Here is a 19328-nt window from a genome sequence, read left to right as displayed (position 1 = left end):
ATTAAATCATGTTCGGTCTTTTAATTATGCAGGGCCACCAGGGGTATTTGCATAACAGAGCATTACCGCGATAGACGCAGAGTTGCATTCTCAACTCATGAATGCTTTGATAGGTCCATGAATGATTCAGAGAGGCAAAGCTGAAATGCGCACCCCAGGCATTTGTCTTGATTAGTTTTCCGTTGTGTTGGAGACCTAATTAGAGTCCAACACTGGCCTTCACCTGTTACACCGTGGCAGTCGACTCGTACCACTGCTTTATCTCCCACTGGCAGCTTGAAATGGGACTCTGCTGTCGAGAACATAGCGTTTCGGTCAAAGTGCATGTTAGTTAAGGGGGGTTCTCTTACGCTAATTTGCCCTGTTTAGTAAATCTGGCCCTTAATCTTTTATTTAAAAAAAAATTTTTTTACGGTTTTGAGAATGTTATGAATAGTAGTTTAGCATAAACATACAAAATGTTATGGTATTTGGTTGCATGTTGAGTCTAAAATGTAAGATAAATAATGTTCCAAACATCAAAAATATGAAACAGACTCCTCTGAAAGAACCTCTTATTCCCAAAGTTCTTTATTTTCTCTGCTCGGTGATATTGTGTCAGTACACTGTGTTATTGGAAAAGACTGGGCTTATTTCTTCCAAACCACTCCCTTCTGCTTTCATTCTGTAGCGGAGCTCCGTGTTCCCCGAGTCTTTTTTACATTCCTCATCAATTGCTGATGCAGTGGCAATATTTTTCACAAAAGTCTTTTAGATTGCGAAGATACATTAACTCAAAGAAAAAGAAGTTGACTAAGGACTTTTTTGAAGATTAACTCGAGCTCCATCACTATTCTTGAAAGCGTTACTCTGCTCCCCTGTCTTCTTGATGAAGTGAGAGTGGAGAATGAGAATCGCTTGGCGTAGGGATTGTAGCACAGGTGAATTGTGGGAGATTGATTCGCAGTCTGTGAGAGATTGAATCAGATTGCTGAGGAACGGTTAGAGGTCACATCTTCACTACAAACTGCACCAGTGAACAGTCAGAACGTAATAAGGAGGAGAATCTGATCGTTACTGGCATAATGTGCTGTTCTCTCATGCTAATATATTTATCAATAGATCCTCTGTGACAAATATTGCGCAAAGATTAATAATGGCATATCTGTCATTTGTGGGTAATGGCCATCATTGTTATTTTTAGCACAAATGCTGTGGCCATCAGGGATCATTTCTTTCTTATGGAGGTGTTTTATTGTAGTTATTTATTCTGCTCTAAAATGCTTTTGGGAATTATTCTGGAGTTAATTGTGTGATATTTTTTGGTTATGCTTTGCTAAGCTGCTTGATTGCCATAAGACCCATTTTAAAGGTATTTGATCATTGTTAGTAAGGCATTGATCTCAATCTCCAAAGTTTAAGTGTTTTAAAAGGTAATGCTATTCACAGCAGTTATGGGTAAATAATCATGCTTAATGCAAAGATAAGCTCCGGCTTTCACCCTTATGCACATTGTTTCCTCCGTGTGAACGATGTGGTTGGTGGCTCTGCGTGAGTGTATGAATCCCCGCAGGCCGACCTCGATGTATAATGCCGACACAGTATTGATTACACATGAGCGAGTCAAATCAATAAACTCCTCAGGTTGCAGAGTATAATTACTTGGCCAAATCAAATACAACTCTCCATAGCTTCAAACTACGTTAGAAAAACCAACCAGAATTACAATTGTTGTTGCAATAATCTGTGGGAGGTTCATAGCCGGAAGTGTGAGTTCATCTCGTATCTCTGGTGTATCGGATTTTCAAAGTTTCAGGAGAGTGAAGTGCATCAAACCTCTCTCATGTGAGTTCTCTTTGTGTTCTCTTACAGTGGCAAACATCCTGTGGAGAGAGGACGGTAAGCATGGTGTTTTAATATTAATGTGTAGCGTTTGTCTGGGCTGTGTTTATGCTGCGGTCCACCCTGTTTTCGGGGGATCTGAGCCCTGAGCACTCTCATTTATGTCCCACTACAGGTCTGGGGATTGGAAACATGTTCTATGTGTTTTATGAGGACGGCATTAAAGTCATCCAGCCAGTGGCCTGTGAGATTCAGAGACACATCAAACCCAGCGAGAAGCTTCTTGGCCTGCAGGTGAGCTGTCGTATAAAAGAAATGTTAAAGTACTTTTAAATGTACAATAGAAACCCTCTGTTTTCCCTCCTGCTTGCTCTAAGCCAAAGTTTATGAGAGCTTTTTATTTATCAGCTTTTTTGTACATTTATTTCACAACAACAATGGCTGATTGCTGCTGTTTGCTACATGCTAACAGAGTTATGCTACTTTAGCTCATTTGCTACATACAGCATGGATGGTGCTGCAACCATCCACCCTTCCTTCCTTCCTCTTTTTCTTTCCATCCATCCACCCATCCTTTCTTCCTTCCTTCATCTTTTTCTTTCCTTTCTTCCATCCATCCACCCTTCCTTCTTTTCTTCTTTTTTTTTCTTTCCTTCCTTCCATCCATCCACCCATACTTTCTTCCTTTATTTCTCTCTTTCTTTGTTTCTTTCTTCCATCTCTCCATCCATCCATTCATTCATCCTTCCTGTCTTTCAATCTATCCATCCATCCTTCTTTCCTTCCATAAATCCACCCATCCTTTCTTCCTTTCTTTATCTCTTTCGTTGTTTCTTTCTTTCCTTCCATCTCTCCATCCATTCATCCTTCCTTTCTTTCTTTCCATCCATCCATCCTTCCTTCCTTCCTTCCTTCCTTCCCTTCTTTTTTCTTTCTTTCCTTCCATCCATCCACCCATCCTTTCTTTCTCTCTTTCTTTGTTTCTTTCCTTCCTTCTCTCCATCCATCCATTCATCCTTCCTTTCTTTCCATCCATCATCCTTCCATCAACCCATCCATTCTTTCTTTCATTCCATTCATCCATCCATCCATCCTTTCTTCCTTCATTCCTTCCCTTTTCTTTCTTTCCTTCCATCCACCCACCCGTCTTTCTATCCTTGTTTCTTTGTTTATTTCTTTCCTTCCTTCTCTCCATCCATCCTTCCTTTCTTTCTTTCTCTCTTTCTTTGTTTCTTTCCTTCTCTTATCCATCCATTCATAGTTCCTTCATTTTCTTTTTTCTGTCCTTCCTGCATCCTTTCTTTCTTTCTTTCTTTCTTTCTTTCTTTCTCTCTTTATTTTTATTCCATCTCTCCATCTATCCATCCATCCATCCTTCATTCCTTCCTTCTTCTTATCTTCCTTCCGTCCATCCACCTATCATTTCTTTCTCTCTTTTTTATTTATTTCTTTCCTTCCATCTCTCCATCCATCCATCCATCCTTTCTTTCCATCCATCTATCCATTCATCCAACCTTCCTTCCTTCCTTTGATCCATTCTTTCTCTTTCTCTATCTTTTTCGTCTTTTTTTGTTTCTTTCTTTCCTTCATCTCTCCATCCATCGTTCCTTTCTTTCCATCCATCCATCCATCGATCCATTCTTTCTCTCTAACTTTTTCTTTCTTTCTTTCTTTCCATCCCTCCTTCATTCCATTCACCCATCCATCCTTCCCATCCATCCTTCCTTCTACCTGTTCCATCCATCCATCCATCATTTCTTTTCCGTAATTCTTCTTCTGTTTCTTGGTTGCATATCAGTATAAACAGCAATACTGGACTTTCTTTTCAGACATGACCAGTGCTTTTACCCCGTGGAGTTTGATTCTCAGCACAGACATCAGTTGAGCTTCTCCCTCTATCACTTACATCCCTACACTCTGCATATCATTTCTCGGCTCTTTCTGATAGGTAGCTGCTAGATTTACACAAGCTATTAAATGATTGCCTTCCTCTGTTCTGCTGTTCCATCGGAGCTGGGTATGCTGATGAGACAGCTGTGTTTGTTTGGAGCTCTGGGCGGTGAGAGCTTGAGTTTCCAGCCTCCAGAGAGGCAACAGGCCTCTATTAGGACATCAATCAAATACCAGGCCATAACGGCAAGCCCCAGTGCAAACTCTGGGCAAGAACATTTAGAGAGCATTACGATATGTTTTTCCTATGTTCTGCTTGTGGGAAATCACTTTCACATGTACTTCCCTCTTTTTAAAATATTAATTGATCGTTTTGAAGATCTTACAGATCATTGCAGTTAAAATAGTGGCAGCTGACACTATTTTATAATTGATAAACACTATGTTTTGATAAAACTTCAATAGCAAATGTGCAACATTGTTGGTTAATTGTTAAAATGACACCACAACTGAAGGACAAATATATAATATAAATCATTTTCACAAAAATAAATATTAAAATGATTAATGATAATTACTGGTTATTGATAAATATAGGAAATGTTTCTTGAGCACCGAATCAGTATATTAGAAAGATTTCTGAAGCATCACTGAAGATTGGAGTCATGATGCTGAAAAATCAGCTTTGCCATCACAGGAATACATTTTATTCATTTTAAAATATGTTCACATGGAAAACAGTTCTTTTAAACATTGTTTCAGAGCGAGAGAGCATGTGTGGATCAATCTACAGCAGTCTTTATTAAATTAATAAAACAAAAACACTCAGGAGCACAGAAGAAACATTGGAGCAATGCAAACTAATCTATACATTAAGCAATAACAATAACCCCCAACTAAATGTGGTATAAATATGGGAGACAAAACCAGGAACTAAACTAGCAACAGATGAGCGTAATTGGTAACTAAAACAAACTAGGGCATAAGAAACCAAGGCAAAACACTTTCTTTGTGATCTCATGAGTGAGCTTTGTAATTTACAAGCATTAAAAATAACCTTAAAAGCCAGTGGCTGTTGCACCACCTAAAACTGTATTTGAGTCTTGCAAGAGTGTCGCTAGACCTGACGAACCCAGTCACATCCGTCTGAGTCTCCGTCTTGATTGTCGTTGGCAGCCCTTGAGTAGCCCAGTCAGCCGCATCACCACAGGAGATGCCTACTTCTGCACAACCTCTGTGGTCATCCATCAAGCCAGCTCTCAGCTCTTTAACCACAGCACATTCAGCCTCAGGTCTGACAGACACTCACATTTAGACCGAGCTTGCCTTCATGATGACACTTCTGCCCACTATCAGTCTCTTCCTCTGAGGCAGACGTCACAGATTCTTATACTGTTTTCTTTCACAGTTTAACTAATTCATTTATGTGGCTTCATTGAAAAGTTTAATAGCATTGTTGAGGCCAGCAGTGTTCTATAGAAAAGAGACCTTCAACTCAGAAATGGCCATAATCACCATAATATTTCTGTGTTTGGTTACCCCTTTTTTTTTCTTTTCTTTTTTTTTTTCTGAAGGAGGAGGTCTGTCCACAAGTGGAGGGAGAGAAGGATCAGAAATGTATGTGGACATCAGCCGTCAATGTGAAGGACAAGTTCATTTACGCCACACAGCCGTTGCTGAATAGGCTGCTCATTGTAGACATCCAATCCCAGAAGGCCGTTCAGGTAAGCCAGTTAATCAGTAACCAAAACATTATTCTTGTGAACATACCGTAGACAGATGATCAAATTTGAAAAATGTTGCAATTTAATGTCTGTAATGTGGCATGTGTACTGCATAATTCATACTCCTCAAATCCACAATTTTTTAAATACACTTCTACAGTTCTAGTTGGCATATTTTAAAGTCGGCACGATGGGGAAATTGCAATATTATTTTCTACCAAATTGTGATGTATATCAGCGTGAAGCTGCTTCTCGAACAAGAGAAAATGTAGGGCGGGACTTGATTTTGTCTTTTGGCAATATATTAGATTGTTGTGATTTGCTTTTGCTGTGATATCATATGAACACATCACCAACATATAAAAATTTGATTAAAAAACTTAATGAAGTAACTGAGTATATGATTACGGAATTTATATTTTTAGTGAATTACTAATTCAATTGCTAAAAAGTAGATACTTTTTTTACAATTTGATCTATGATCTAGACATGAGTTGCAGTGAACGGCTCATGTGCCTGGCTGAAAAGTGGTTTTGTTTAGAGTGAATGCCAGGATAAGTGCCAGCAATTCTCTCCATGCCAGGCATCACTTAAGTATCCCATGATGCCTCATGATGCACTGGCACTCATGATTCAGTCATCTGGGAGTTTGGTTTTCATTACCCCATGCAGATTAGAAAGTGCTAAATAGCCACCTGATCTTTTAGAAACTCAAAAGCAGAGAGAATAATCCAATATTTGTCTAAAAATCACATTTAAGTCAGAGCATTCACTATTTATCAACCAAAACGTTTTATGCTGAAAATTTCAAAAGTTACAGCTTTTTGTAACTGCTAAGGATGGCGTCGAGAACTCGTTTTTATGTGCTGAAGAGTTTCTATTATTCAATCTAATCCTCGGAAGAAGAGGAGGGATGTGCTGGGATAAAAATTCAATGTGCACATCTGCTCCCACAGATAATTGCACACATGGAGATTGACGCTGAAGACAACAATCAGCCTCCTTCATCATAGCTAAACACGAACACTGGTTCACTCTTGGTTTCTTTTAATGCCGTGTGTTGTCGAAACAAGCTGTGCACATGCTCACATTGTGGAGAACTTAACAGGGAATGGTGCACCAGATGAATACAAAACACTCATCTGAAGTTGGAGACATTTTGAGGGGAAAAAAACCCTCCGCCCCACTGAGAGTAAAAGAGAGTGTATAATCATTTTTGCGATGCTCAATGTGCAAATTTACTTTTTTTTTTTTTTTTTTTCATATTCGCGTGCATCCATGTAAGCACAATGAGGTGTGAAAATTGCACAGTAAGGATATCACTGCACAAAATGAATCATTTGTTTCCCAGTGGAATATTTCCAGCCAGGTGACAGAGAATGGATATGGATGCAAAGCTATAATTGCAAACTGGCTGAGCTATTATTACTGTCAGCACTCTGTTTAAAATGCACACCCATAACCAAACTCTACATGTGCAAAAACAAAACCATACAGCTGTGCTTTCGGAAGCGACACACGTTCTCTCTGTCATGGATAGTTGCTTTGGTGGACTTGTAAACTTTTATTGTGACTTTTGTAGAATGTCAAAAAGCATTGAGCTTTTAGCACATGGTGTGAATCAGCCTCTTGAATTAATATAATGAGTTCCAGTGATTTTATTGAATTCTCACAGGGACTCTTTAGAAGCAAACAATGTGGAAAATTGATCAATTTTTCAAAGAAACTCTGCTGACCAGGGGCAAAAATGCTGAAGCGTCTGTCTTAGTTGTGCCTAGCATGAGATAATTATAAAATTTCACTCCGATGAATACTGTTTAGCTCATTTTGAATTGGATTGTGTGCCATTTAGAAGTGAATTGAGTATGAAAATGTATATTAAATTATATTGAATTACTAAATGTGTATTTATCAATAAAAATAAGTCTCTTATGCTCACCAATGCTACATTTATAAAAGTCTTTACTTTTGATCAATTTAATGCATCCTTGTTGAATAAAAGTATTAATTTCTTAAAAATAGATAAATAACATGCACAGTTTCACCTAATCTCATGTTAATCTTGAGTACCTATAGAGTAGTAGTGCATCCTTAATATCTCCAAAAAGTGCTTAGTTTTATTATAATTTTAAAAGAAAAATACAGCTTTCCGATTCTCTCCGGGAAAAGCCGATGTCCTGGAGGCGGAGCTATAGAGTCAAGCGGTAGCGCTGATTTCCAGCAAAAGACAGAAATCTGATCCAGTTGTACTTACATGACTGGGGTCTTTTATCACTGGGACCGCTCCACGTTTTAATTGCAAACGATTTGCAAATCCAGCGTCGAGGCCTTGTTAATAAAACATTCGTCACTCAAATGACCAGAACACATAACCGCACTTCCTACACTCCGTTGCTGCCCCGGAAAAACAAACTGCATCCACTGTTCCTGTAACACTGGGTTCTTTGGAAAGCTGAACACGGTAAGCTTTCCCTCACATCCAAATACACACTTTTTGGAGACATTCTTGAACAAATCCTATGCAGCGCTGGCGCCGATGATTTCCTGTTGAAGCGCGTTGATGTGCGCGGTCTCGCTCTCCTCTAGTCGACGTGTGCGCGGGCGAGCTTTTGCGAGAGAAATGCTCATATAAGGAGTTCCACTCTCATCTACGTCATTAGATCCACGATCGAAAAAAAACCAGCCGAAACTTGCACCAACCCGGAAGTAAGATTTTCGGCACAGAAATTCTCCGTTATTCGTCCAAAATATTTTTTTTAAACTTTGCCCATGTTTAGCATGAGAATCCATCTCTTTAACAGTGTAAACAACTCTGAATACATGAAACACCATTGTACCCCCCCCTTTAAACAGAACAACTCATCTGTTTTTGCTTATGTTGTTGTGTTGGACTAATGAAATTCTTCTGTTGTGTGACTGTGTTTAATTTATTTTAATTGCATTTAGTAAATTTCTCTTCCTGTCATCCCAGTTTAACATCCTGTGTGGATAATTCAGTTCAGATTTCATCCTATGAATTGGCCAACCCAACGTTTTACAGTATCTGATTTTGCTGAGCAAATGGAAATAGTTGATCTATTGTTGTCAACAGACTGTAAGCACAGACCGGGTTCCAGTGAAGCTTCACTATGACAAGTCTCATGACCAGGTGTGGATCTTGAGCTGGGGAGATCTGGAGAAAAACTTTCCAACCCTCCAGGTAAGGCGAATCATCTTTGAGTGTTAATCACCACTTGATGGCTGATTTTGAAAGCTGCTCTCAAACAAGAGAACTGGGACATTCTGCCTAACATTTTCTCTCGTCTGATTATTCAAGTATATGATTCGGCCCTGCTCGGTATGTTTTGATGATTTTAGTTGACATTTTTGGAGCATTCCCAAGTGATGTAATGTTGAACCAGCACAGCAAGGAGTCTCAGTGGGGTTCCATATCGCATAATTGGCACAGCCTGTCCCCCATAATCCATAGCTTTGGTTAATCACAGACAGAATACATTGAGCTCCTCAAGACAAGGGGAATTCTGGTGTGTGTTGGTGTGCATGAAAGCCCGAATGAAATTACAAAACTCATGTTCCTGTTGAATGTGTGACTCTTCTATGCTTCAGGTGATCAGCCAGGCCAGTGAGAGCATGTCCCATCACACCATTCACACCAAACCAGTTGGCCATCGCTTCGACAGGGTGGAGGATTTCTTCATTCCTCCCGTCAGCCTCACCATCAATCACATCAGGTAAAAGAGAGCGAGTCGTCCACCGTGTATAGCCTATATGAGCAATGTATGAACACGTACTGACTGTGATTATAACTCCAGAGAAAACAGCTCTAGCTCTGGATAGTGTGTAAATTGCATTAAGGGACTGACATTTAGATCTTAATAAACCATTTTGTGCATTCATAGTCACTCACATGGGGAAGTACATTTAGAGGTAGTCGAGGGTTTAAACCCTGAATAAACAGACCAGGAGATGTTGTGTGGATATGGAAATCTCATTTGAATTGATTAAAATCTGAGTTGAAGATTACCAAGCATGCCCTGATCCTCTTACTGTTCTCTGTTGGCAGATGGATGTTTACTTACGCTATCATGTCGTGCTAATATATAAAAATAAATGTCTCAATTCCAAACGCTAGATAGATTTACTTGTTCTCTTCGTCAAGAGAGCAAGTCAATGCTAATGACGAGAACACAGTGTCAAACAATGTAAAATGTTCCCATGAAAATTACAAATGTGACGGTCGTGAAGAAATCGTACGCTGCTGCCTACATACACAGCAAGTGATCAGAACACTTCAGAGTGCAACAGTTCAAGCCCACTTTTTCAGTGGCTTTGTTTTCAGAAGTATTTTTCCCATTTTTTATATAGGGATTTAAAAAAAGTCTTTGTTAAAGAGTCATAAGCTATAAGGCAAACCAACCAGTTACAAAGTGAATCACAACATTCCAAACTTTGATTTGACAGAGAAAAGTATTTGAAAACAATTCAAATAGGCGAAGGTAACTGACTGTGAAACAGCTTATATATACAGTTATATAATATGGAATGTATTCTGAATACTTTTTGATTACTTTTAACGTTCGAATCATTTATCACTTAAATTTGAATGGGATTATTGTGTGCCATATTCATATAAACAAAGAGAAAGAAATGATGAATAATTTACTGCCATTGTGTGAATAATATGCAATCATGTAGTCCATAAAAAAGTAACTGTAATCTGGTTTTGAGCATTTCAAAATGCAATAAAATCTACTAAATGTTTGGAATCTGATTACATGTAGTCAGTTAATACCCAGAACTGTGTATATATAAAGTAGTTTGAGGGCATAGGGAAATGTCGTTTCAGTGCTTCATGGGAGTTGGCGGGTACTAAAGAGCTCTGTTGGCGCAATTTGCTCACTGCGATTCTCTGATTGGTAGAGATTTCTCTGCAGAATCATCGGTAATGTGTTTTTTCACCAGGAATTCTACTGTTAAACATGGTTATTTAAAAATGCTGAAATAATACAACTGGCCTCACCTAAGGCATATACCATCGATTAAAGGCCTGATCAAACAAGAACTATTAATGTGGCTCCAAAGAGGAAATTTGATTGACAGTTTCTTTACAATCTAATCAAATGAAAGCATATTCACATTTTAATAAGGATATCCACCAAATCAGCATACCAGTCAGAATACAATTTGTTTACTCATCTATGCAGAGTACTTTCAAATGTTGTTTTGTCACTGAAATTGTGTGTATCTCTTAGTTTAGTGTTTTCTGCTGTATGAAGGTGTTGGGGAATGAACATGTACTGTAGTTCATCACAACAGCTATAGACCAGCTTTTGTTAAAAGACATGATCTTAGTCCCACAAAAGAGAGTTCATCCAGAGGATATGGCGTAATGCACAAAGACCAGTTTAATTTTCAATCCTTTCGGTGTCTGAGATAATACGGCTTACACACATACCACACACACCCACAAAATACACACTCTCTCCTCATAGAGGAGTCACTGAATCCAGCGGTTTGATTTCACCCTAATGTTTACTAGCAGTAATACTGTGCTAGTAGATACATCCGCACTTCAGTTCAGTTCCTGTCACCGGAGTTCAGTGCGTGTCAGTCTCGTTTTTCTTGAATAAACTGCTGGACGGTCAGCTGAGGGTATGTACGCTTTTTTGGCGCTTTGCCCCAATAGATTGGTGACATTTAGCAGTGCTGTCTGCTCTCTGATGGAGTAATGTGTTTCAGTGCTCCGAGTCAACGGAGTGCAACATCAGCGCTCTATACTGAAATAGAGGTTAAGTCCAGTGTAAAGTACTGTCGCCCTCTGATCTTCGCCTGCATGGCAAAAATTTGGATTTAGCACATGACATTAGCTTTTGAATAGTGAAGTTGTGTTTCTTTGGAAACGCTGTTATGTAACCATGTTTGACGAATTACATCATCGATCTAAAGGGAATAAGATAAAGATTGAGAGGGTGATTATGTAAGAGAACAGACTCACAGATCAAGACCAGACATGATGATCTCATAGGTATTTGTATGTAGAGTGTGCACAATTATTGACAGCATTTGAAACATCTAAATCCCTTTTACGCACAACTTTTGAGAGCTACAAATCCTCTGAATTTGGTTTTACAGCATCTTAAGCTCAATAATGAATTCCAGACCCGCAGTTATTCAGTAAATGACGGAGATACTTTGTCGGAGAAAGATCTTTTTTATAGTGTTTCTTTACTGGTAAGTACTTAGTTAATTAATTAGTACTCTTTAATTTGAATCAAAGCTTGACAGAGTATGAAATATGAGAAACACCATGTTTGATGTGTTTAATTCATGTACTGATTTGTGTGTTGTCACAATGGCATCAACCAGTCTTCAGAAATCACATCGAACACAATTAAACTGTCAAATTAAGTAAATATATTACCAAGGCTGCATTAATTTTATAAAAAATACAGTAAAAAGGTAATCTTATGATATTTGTAATAACTATTTTAATATATTTTAAAATATAATTTATTCCTGTTATGGCAAAGCTGAATTTTCAGCATCATTACTCCAGTCTTCAGTGTCACATGATTGGTGCTCAAAATGTTGAAAAAAGTTGTGCTGCTCAATATTTTTGTGGAAAGTTTTTTTTCCCCCTCATGATTCTTTGAATATATATATATATATATATATATATATATATATATATATATATATATATATACAGTACCAGTCAAAAGTTTGGAAACACTACTATTTTTAATGCTTTTGAAAGAAGTCTCTTATGCTCATCAAGCCTGCAGTTAAAAACAAAAACAAACAAAAAAAACAGTAATATTATGAAATATTATTACAATTTAAAATAATGGTGCTCTTTTTTAATATACTTTAAAATGTAATTTATTTTTGTGATGCAAAGCTGAATTTTCATCAGCAAGTACTCCAGTCTTTGGTGTCTTATGATCCTTCAGAAATCATTCTAATATGATGATTTGATACTCAGTTATTATCAATGATGGAAACAGTTGTGCTGTTTAATATATTTTTTTGGAATACTTTTTTCAGGATTCATTGATGAGTAAAACGTTAACAGCATTTATTCATAACAACAGCATTTATTCAAAATAAAAACATTTCTAACAATATAAATCGTTACCATCACCTTTTATCAATTTAACGCATCCGTGTTGAATTAAAGTACTAATTTCTTTAAAAAAAAATAGTTATTGTTCCCAAACTTTTGAACGGTAGTGTATATTGTTACAAAATATTTCCATTCTAAATAAATACAGTTCTTTTTAACTTTTTATTCATCAAATAATCCTGAAAAAAGTATCTCAGGTTATAAAAAAATATTAAGCAGCACAACTGTTTCCAACATTGATCATAAATCAGCATATTAGAATGATTTCTGAAGGATCATAAGACACCAAAGACTGGAGTACTTGCTGATGAAAATTCAGCTTTGCATCACAAAAATAAATTACATTTTAAAGTATATTAAAAAAGAGAACCATTATTTTAAATTGTAATAATATTTCATAATATTACTGTTTTTTTTTTTGTTTTTTTTGTTTTTAACTGCAGGCTTGATGAGCATAAGAGACTTCTTTCAAAAACATTAAAAATAGTAGTGTTTCCAAACTTTTGACTGGTACTGTATATATATATATATATATATATATATATATATATATATATATATATTATACAACCTATTTCAAGAATTCTATTAATCTCAAATGATTCATAAACATGTGTACGTCATTAAAGTCACACATGCAAAAAGGTTTATGTTTTAGAAGTGGTTTGCATGTTGATATTATATATGTCAGTGTTTATCTAAACCTAAACGCATGCTAGAACCACACTGTACTCATGAATACCCATGAATAATAAATAGATCAACCCGAGAGCTCAATGTTCCTTGTAAATTTATATGAATTTACTCACGTAATCCTCAGGAGGATATTGATTTTTGAAAATATGCTGACATAATGAGATCCGTGGCTGGTAAACAGTGTCGATGTCATTTGTACAAAACACTGATGTAAGGAGGAATGTTTGGTGATCCGTGATCCAATAATTACTTCATTCGTTTCTCATTTGAAATGCCTCATATGCTTTGACATCACCTGTGGCAGTGAACTGTTGAGGAGGGATTTGTACAAGGGAGAGACTGCATGTGACATTTTAGTCAGGTTGTCAAATTATTTCAGCATTTACACACCTTCACACTGGGAAAATAACAGCCTACAGGAATCCCATTCACAGCATTCATTGACTTTCTGCCATGCTTTTATCTGCAACCAGCCTGTGGGCAAATATGTTTACGCTTCAACAGTAAAAAAAATTAAAATAAATACATAACTTTATTTGTTTATTTTAATTATTCAGTAAGCCCTTTGCTAATGCTAGTTACATATTGTACACATCTAAAGGGTTTTGTCAAATTAATATTGAATGCATTTGTATAAATGCATGTGCCGCGATGAGTGAGTAGAATAAAATATGTGAGTGTGTTTTGTTTGTTCATAAGAAAGGTTGTTAGGGATGCCCAAGGTGCATGTGGAGAACAGCATTGATTTACGACAGAAAAGTGCTTTTAAAATTGCCTTACAGTGCATAAACAAACCCATGGAAATCACAAAGTATACACAATGCCACAAAAGCACCCATTTGCGTTTTTTATTATCATATTACAAAGCTGTCCTGTATATTGACTGCATGGGTAGAGGCTATAGTAACTTTATAGAGTAATGAAAACAGCTTTATTCTTGTGGCTGCAGATATATCCCTGAGACAGAGCTGTATGCGCCAACTCAAAAAGATGTATTTGACACACACTATACAGTATACTCTTCTGGTGTACTAAGGGATACATCATCACATGCCCCTTTAGAAATGTTTGTATATATATATACTGTATATAGCACTAGAAAACCTGTTTGTAATCGTCATTGAGTGATTTAGGTTTCCCCGTGGGTCGCATCAAACATACATCTGTTTTAACAAAGCTGAATGCTGATTCTAAAAGCATTTTACCAACCCCCATAACATCACAGCCAAGTTCGACAACAGCGCAATACAGTGCATATGTCGTGCACAAAATGAGTTTGAATGTACTTTTCATGTTGGTGTTTTCACAGCTTGGAACACTGGTTAAACAATTTATTTCTTCTTTAAATTGTGTGACTTTTTTCTCATTAAGGGTCATAAATGTGCATGCAAAATTTTGACACATACAGTAGATGTGTTTTGGAAACACATCTCACCCCAAAGTGCAATTCATCAAAATGTAACACATTGAAAAGATAAAAACTGAAAACCTTTATTCTAGCCTGTCAAAAACTAAAATATTAAATATATATTAACATAAATGGAGGCACAAATAGCTCATCAGGATGGATTTTTTCTTGCTAGCAAAATAATCGTATTTACTGTACCCTTGGAGAGTTGACTGGGTATTAAAACGCACACTTTTGTGTTCATGTTCCGTGATCTCACCCCCCAGTTGCCGGATCCGCCGCCAGGCCTTCTTCCTGGACTTCATAATTTAGAAATTAAGCCCAGAGCATATCGTCACAGCCTGGCCTGTAACTAATGAACAGACACCGGCTGCCAATTGATAGAGCTCATCACGAGCAGTGATAATCTGTCCCGTCGGTCCGTGGCAGACGTGGCCTTTTGGCCAGACTTACATTCTCAAGTGCGTAAAAGAAGATGGATGTCAGGGTTTGAAGTCTGCACTAGAACTGATTGGAGAGCATGCAGATTTAATTGAGCTTTGTCAGATCCTTCATTTCACTCACCAACTTCATTTGTTCTTTGTTCTTCTGAGATTTTTTTTATAGCCAATTATCGGGCTCTTTGGATTTCTCAATGGATAAGACAAAGTGTGGCTGATTAATTTTTTAATTGAAATAAATTATGAAACCCAGGCATCTGGCAGAGGATATTTAGCGTAGACTGATGAATAGAGATGTGACATTAAATTCTTTTTTCTCCCCTAAAGCTTTTGGATCTTCCTCATTAGACTTGAACCTGCACTCTGGGTTTATTCACTCAGAAGCTTTGTTTGTAACTTTCGGTGTGGCAGCCTCTTCTTATCCAAAGCAACTTGCACTTCATTAATTGCAAGCCCAGTGCCCTCAGGCTAACATTACTCAAGTGAGCAATGGAGTTAGATCCAGTTCCAGGCACACTTTAGCCTGGGATTGGATCTTTTATTTATCGATATAGATCCTTAACAATTACAGAGCTTCAGGGTTGGCAAAAGTCAAAATTTTTGGATTGGCTTCCTTTCAAATCATGAGTTAAACTGACCTTGAGAGTGTTGAATTGGAATGACTGGAAGAGGAATTTACTGATTTGCAATTTGCAAAGAAATTTAAGACATGACAACACATTACATGAAAAATTTTACAACAAAACAAAACTGATTTCGTCTTTAATTTTGACTAATTATACCTATTTATTCAGGTAGAATTTTGTTCCCCAGCTTATTCGAAAATACTATTAAAACAGGTTTTAATTTTGTTATGGAGCACCACGCTGTGTCCGCCACATTGGATTCAGACAAATATTTTGTATACATTATAATTTATAATTTAAATAATATATTATAGAATAAATAAAACAATTATTGACATTGAAATTGAATTATATTATTATTTATTAATGTTTGACTGAATTGTAAAGACTTTGAGGTAAATTGTGAAAATGATGGTCCATAAAATGAAAGTTACTTTATTAAATATAATGAAATAGACCTCAACTAAATGCATATATGTGACCCTGGACCACAAAACCAGTCACAAGGGTACATTTTTGGACATTGAGATTTATACATCACCTGAAAGCTGAATAAATAAGCTTTCCATTGATGTATGCTTTGTTAGGATAGGACAATATTTGAAAATCTGGAATCTGAGGCTGCAAAAAAATTAACTTTTTTTTAATATATTTACGGCAGGAAATTTACAAAATATCTTCATGGAACAGGATCTTTACTTAATATCCTAATGATTTTCAGCAAAAAAGAAAAATCGATCATTTTGACCCATTGCTATTGGCACAGATATACCCGTGCGACTTGTGACTGGTTTTGTGATCCAGGGTCACATATAGATAATGTTTTGCATGACAGAAACCATGTTTTCTGATATCGTCTAATACATGTTCTCTCGTTAATAGGTTTGGTATAATCCTCCACAAGAATGAACCATCTCTTCATAAGATCGACTTGGAAACCACCTCCTCTGTGAAAAACATAAGTCTGCAGCAGTACGATTGCATCCCACAGTCCCTCGCCTACACACACCTGGGCGGATACTACTTCGTCAACTGTTGGCCGGACTCAACAGGTGCGGTACGGCCACAATTAATCATCGATAGCGTAACAGACGATGTCATCGGTCCTAATGGGGATGTGAGCGGCACGCCTTATGTCTCTCCTGATGGCCACTATTTAGTGAGTGTAGATGACCGTGACGGGCTAATGCGCTTGCAGCCCGTGTCCGTGCGGGGCGAGATCGGCCAACCCTTTGACATTCACACCAACCTGCACCTGTCCGATCTGGCCTTCATGCCCTCGTTCACCGAGGATAACCAGTATAACGTGTTCGGCAGCTCGGGTCGGCAGACAGATGCTCTTTTTGTGGAGCTCAGCACCGGTAACGTCAAAATGATCAAGAGCCTAAAGCTGCCCACGCCATCGGCGCAGTGGCCTTGGAACCGCCAGAACAGGGTCATGACTGGCAGCGGGCTGTTCGGACAGTATCTCATGACCCCGTCTCAAAGCTCCCTGTTTATACTGGATGGGCGGCTGGATAAACTCAACTGTGAGATCACTGATGTTCCACTGGGAAATACTGTGGTGTGGGTGGGAGAGGCGTAGGCTGTCTTAAAGGGGCTTGAGAGGGAAACAAACAAACAGGTTGCACTGAATTTGATCTCTGTTTAATTTATTGAGAATAAAAAAGTCTCAAAGTTTGGAACTAAAAACTAAATTGACTGTTCAAAACCCTGCATTGGAAAAGAGAACTTGGGAAATGCTTGTTTCTGATAAGTTAGCCAGGTTTCGAGTCAAATAGCTAATAAGAAGTTTCTCCAAAAATATTAGGTGGTGTCTAACTAGCATTGGTATCAGCGGGAATCACTTCGTTTGAAGGTGAGAATTGTTCAACTGATCAAATGGATCAACTCAACTGATACAGACCCATCTTTTAAGAATAATATTTCCTCATTTCCCCGCTATCACTTAATACATATACGAAGCGCATTCGGCCCAGTTTTTCCAGTGCCTTGAGGGAATACTCGCTAAAAAAGAAAGCTAACATAATAATTCCCCCCGAGCCTGTGGATTAAACCCTCCTTGGCTTTCTCACACACAGAGTGAAAACGAGAGCTACACTTAAATTTCACCTGTTTATAACTCCCACAGACCCCGAGGCATATCTGGCTTATTAAAACAGCATCGTGCTGAGAAACTGTCACCTACTGTGGATATTGAGATATCGGTAATGATGTGTTTGACAACTGTAAATCTTCATGAAAAGTTTGGGTGTAAGAATGATGACACCGAGAATTGTGTGAAGTCTTTGTGCTGAAGCCCCAATTAAAACCTACATGAAAACCAACACTGGTTAGATCAGTGAACAAATGCGAATGAGTCTGTTATACAATAGAAAACATAACATACATAGGGACGGGTATGATCCTGTATAATCTTAGTAAGAGATGATGTAGAGTTTCAAGGGCACATAAAGAATCAAGTTTTAGTTGACTCAGCAGTCACAGCCACTGCCATAAGAGTCTGCTTTCAGTAACTGGTGCGTTGTGTGGTGTGATGTTAGACATAATTTATGCATTGCAAGGGTTATATAGCTGGGAAACATTTATTTAAGAGTTTGAGAGTCACAATGCTACAAGAGCACTAACAAAGGAATCTTTTAGTGTCAGTAGGAAGCACAAGCGTGTGCTCACAACGTTGAATTGTTTCCTCAATGGACAGTCTATGCATTTTCATTGACACGCCAGCCAATGGGCTGCATGAATTGAGCTTTCCCCCCCAAATTAGTAACATTTATGTTTCCATGTTTTAGTTTAGATTTTGTATATTTTGTTAAAATGTATATGAAATGGCTTTTTATTGACTGTATTTTCCTTATTCCCCGAGTAACCATGACTGTTTTGTTTTTCAGTGACTTTTAATTTGACTTGTGTTCTGTAAATAGCAGGTTGGTCTACGCTCACATGCAAAACTATAGCTAGCCGAAATCATCGAACGGTTCAAACGGTTCAGGTTGATTCGTTTCCCCTCACTTATTTTTAAGACAAAAGAACTGCACTGTCTTTGTTCCACAAATGACCAATTACATTGTGATGTCACATCCAGAGATTTCCTAAGCTCCATGTAGCCATGTACGTTGATTCTCGTGGTTGTTATTTATGTAGAAACATGCTTGACATTTTGGCAGTTAAATAAAGCCTATAACTTTGAAAAAAAAAAGGTTTGGAGTATTATTTTGTCTCGGCAATATGAGTTGAATAGACCGGAAAATGAATTAAAATCCCAATCTCCATTCATTTATGCAGTAGTGCATCGACAAATTGATGGATTCAGTATGAAAGTGATTCATTCAAAGCGCAAATGTTATTTATCTTGCAGAATGTCATAATTTACAATTCAATTATACATCATGCTCCGTTACACAGTCAATCTTCATTTATTAAAACTCACTTTATGAAGCTCGAAGCGTGCTATTCCACACAAATAATGAGCACCTTGTAACAAGAACTCAGTTGATTTTTTGACAGGATTCAGTAAAAAGACTTGCATACTCGACTTTGGGAACAAATACATCTGGGGCAATGACTGTCAGAAAAGCTTTAGTTTTCAGTTTATTT

General features: G+C 37.5%; 1 protein-coding gene across 2 annotated transcripts in view; it reads left to right on the top strand.

The window, feature by feature from the left end:
• fstl5 (follistatin-like 5) overlaps nt 1–18920 on the top strand; it is a 150184-nt gene extending 131264 nt beyond the window's left edge. For both annotated transcript variants that reach the window (XM_079892244.1, XM_079892245.1), the window contains exons 12-17: nt 1852–1878; nt 1997–2115; nt 5286–5435; nt 8527–8634; nt 9042–9166; nt 16614–18920. In XM_079892244.1, the coding sequence (XP_079748370.1) occupies nt 1852–1878; nt 1997–2115; nt 5286–5435; nt 8527–8634; nt 9042–9166; nt 16614–17316 (1232 nt within the window). In that variant the 3' untranslated portion in view covers nt 17317–18920. The remainder of the gene's footprint in view (nt 1–1851; nt 1879–1996; nt 2116–5285; nt 5436–8526; nt 8635–9041; nt 9167–16613) is intronic.
• The last annotated feature ends 408 nt before the right edge of the window (nt 18921–19328 follow it).

The sequence above is a fragment of the Squalius cephalus genome (assembly GCF_949319135.1).
Source record: "Squalius cephalus genome assembly, chromosome: 14".
NCBI lineage: Eukaryota > Metazoa > Chordata > Actinopteri > Cypriniformes > Leuciscidae > Squalius > Squalius cephalus.
The sequence above is the reverse complement of the archived record's forward strand: the minus strand, read 5'-3'. Positions and strand labels throughout refer to the sequence as shown.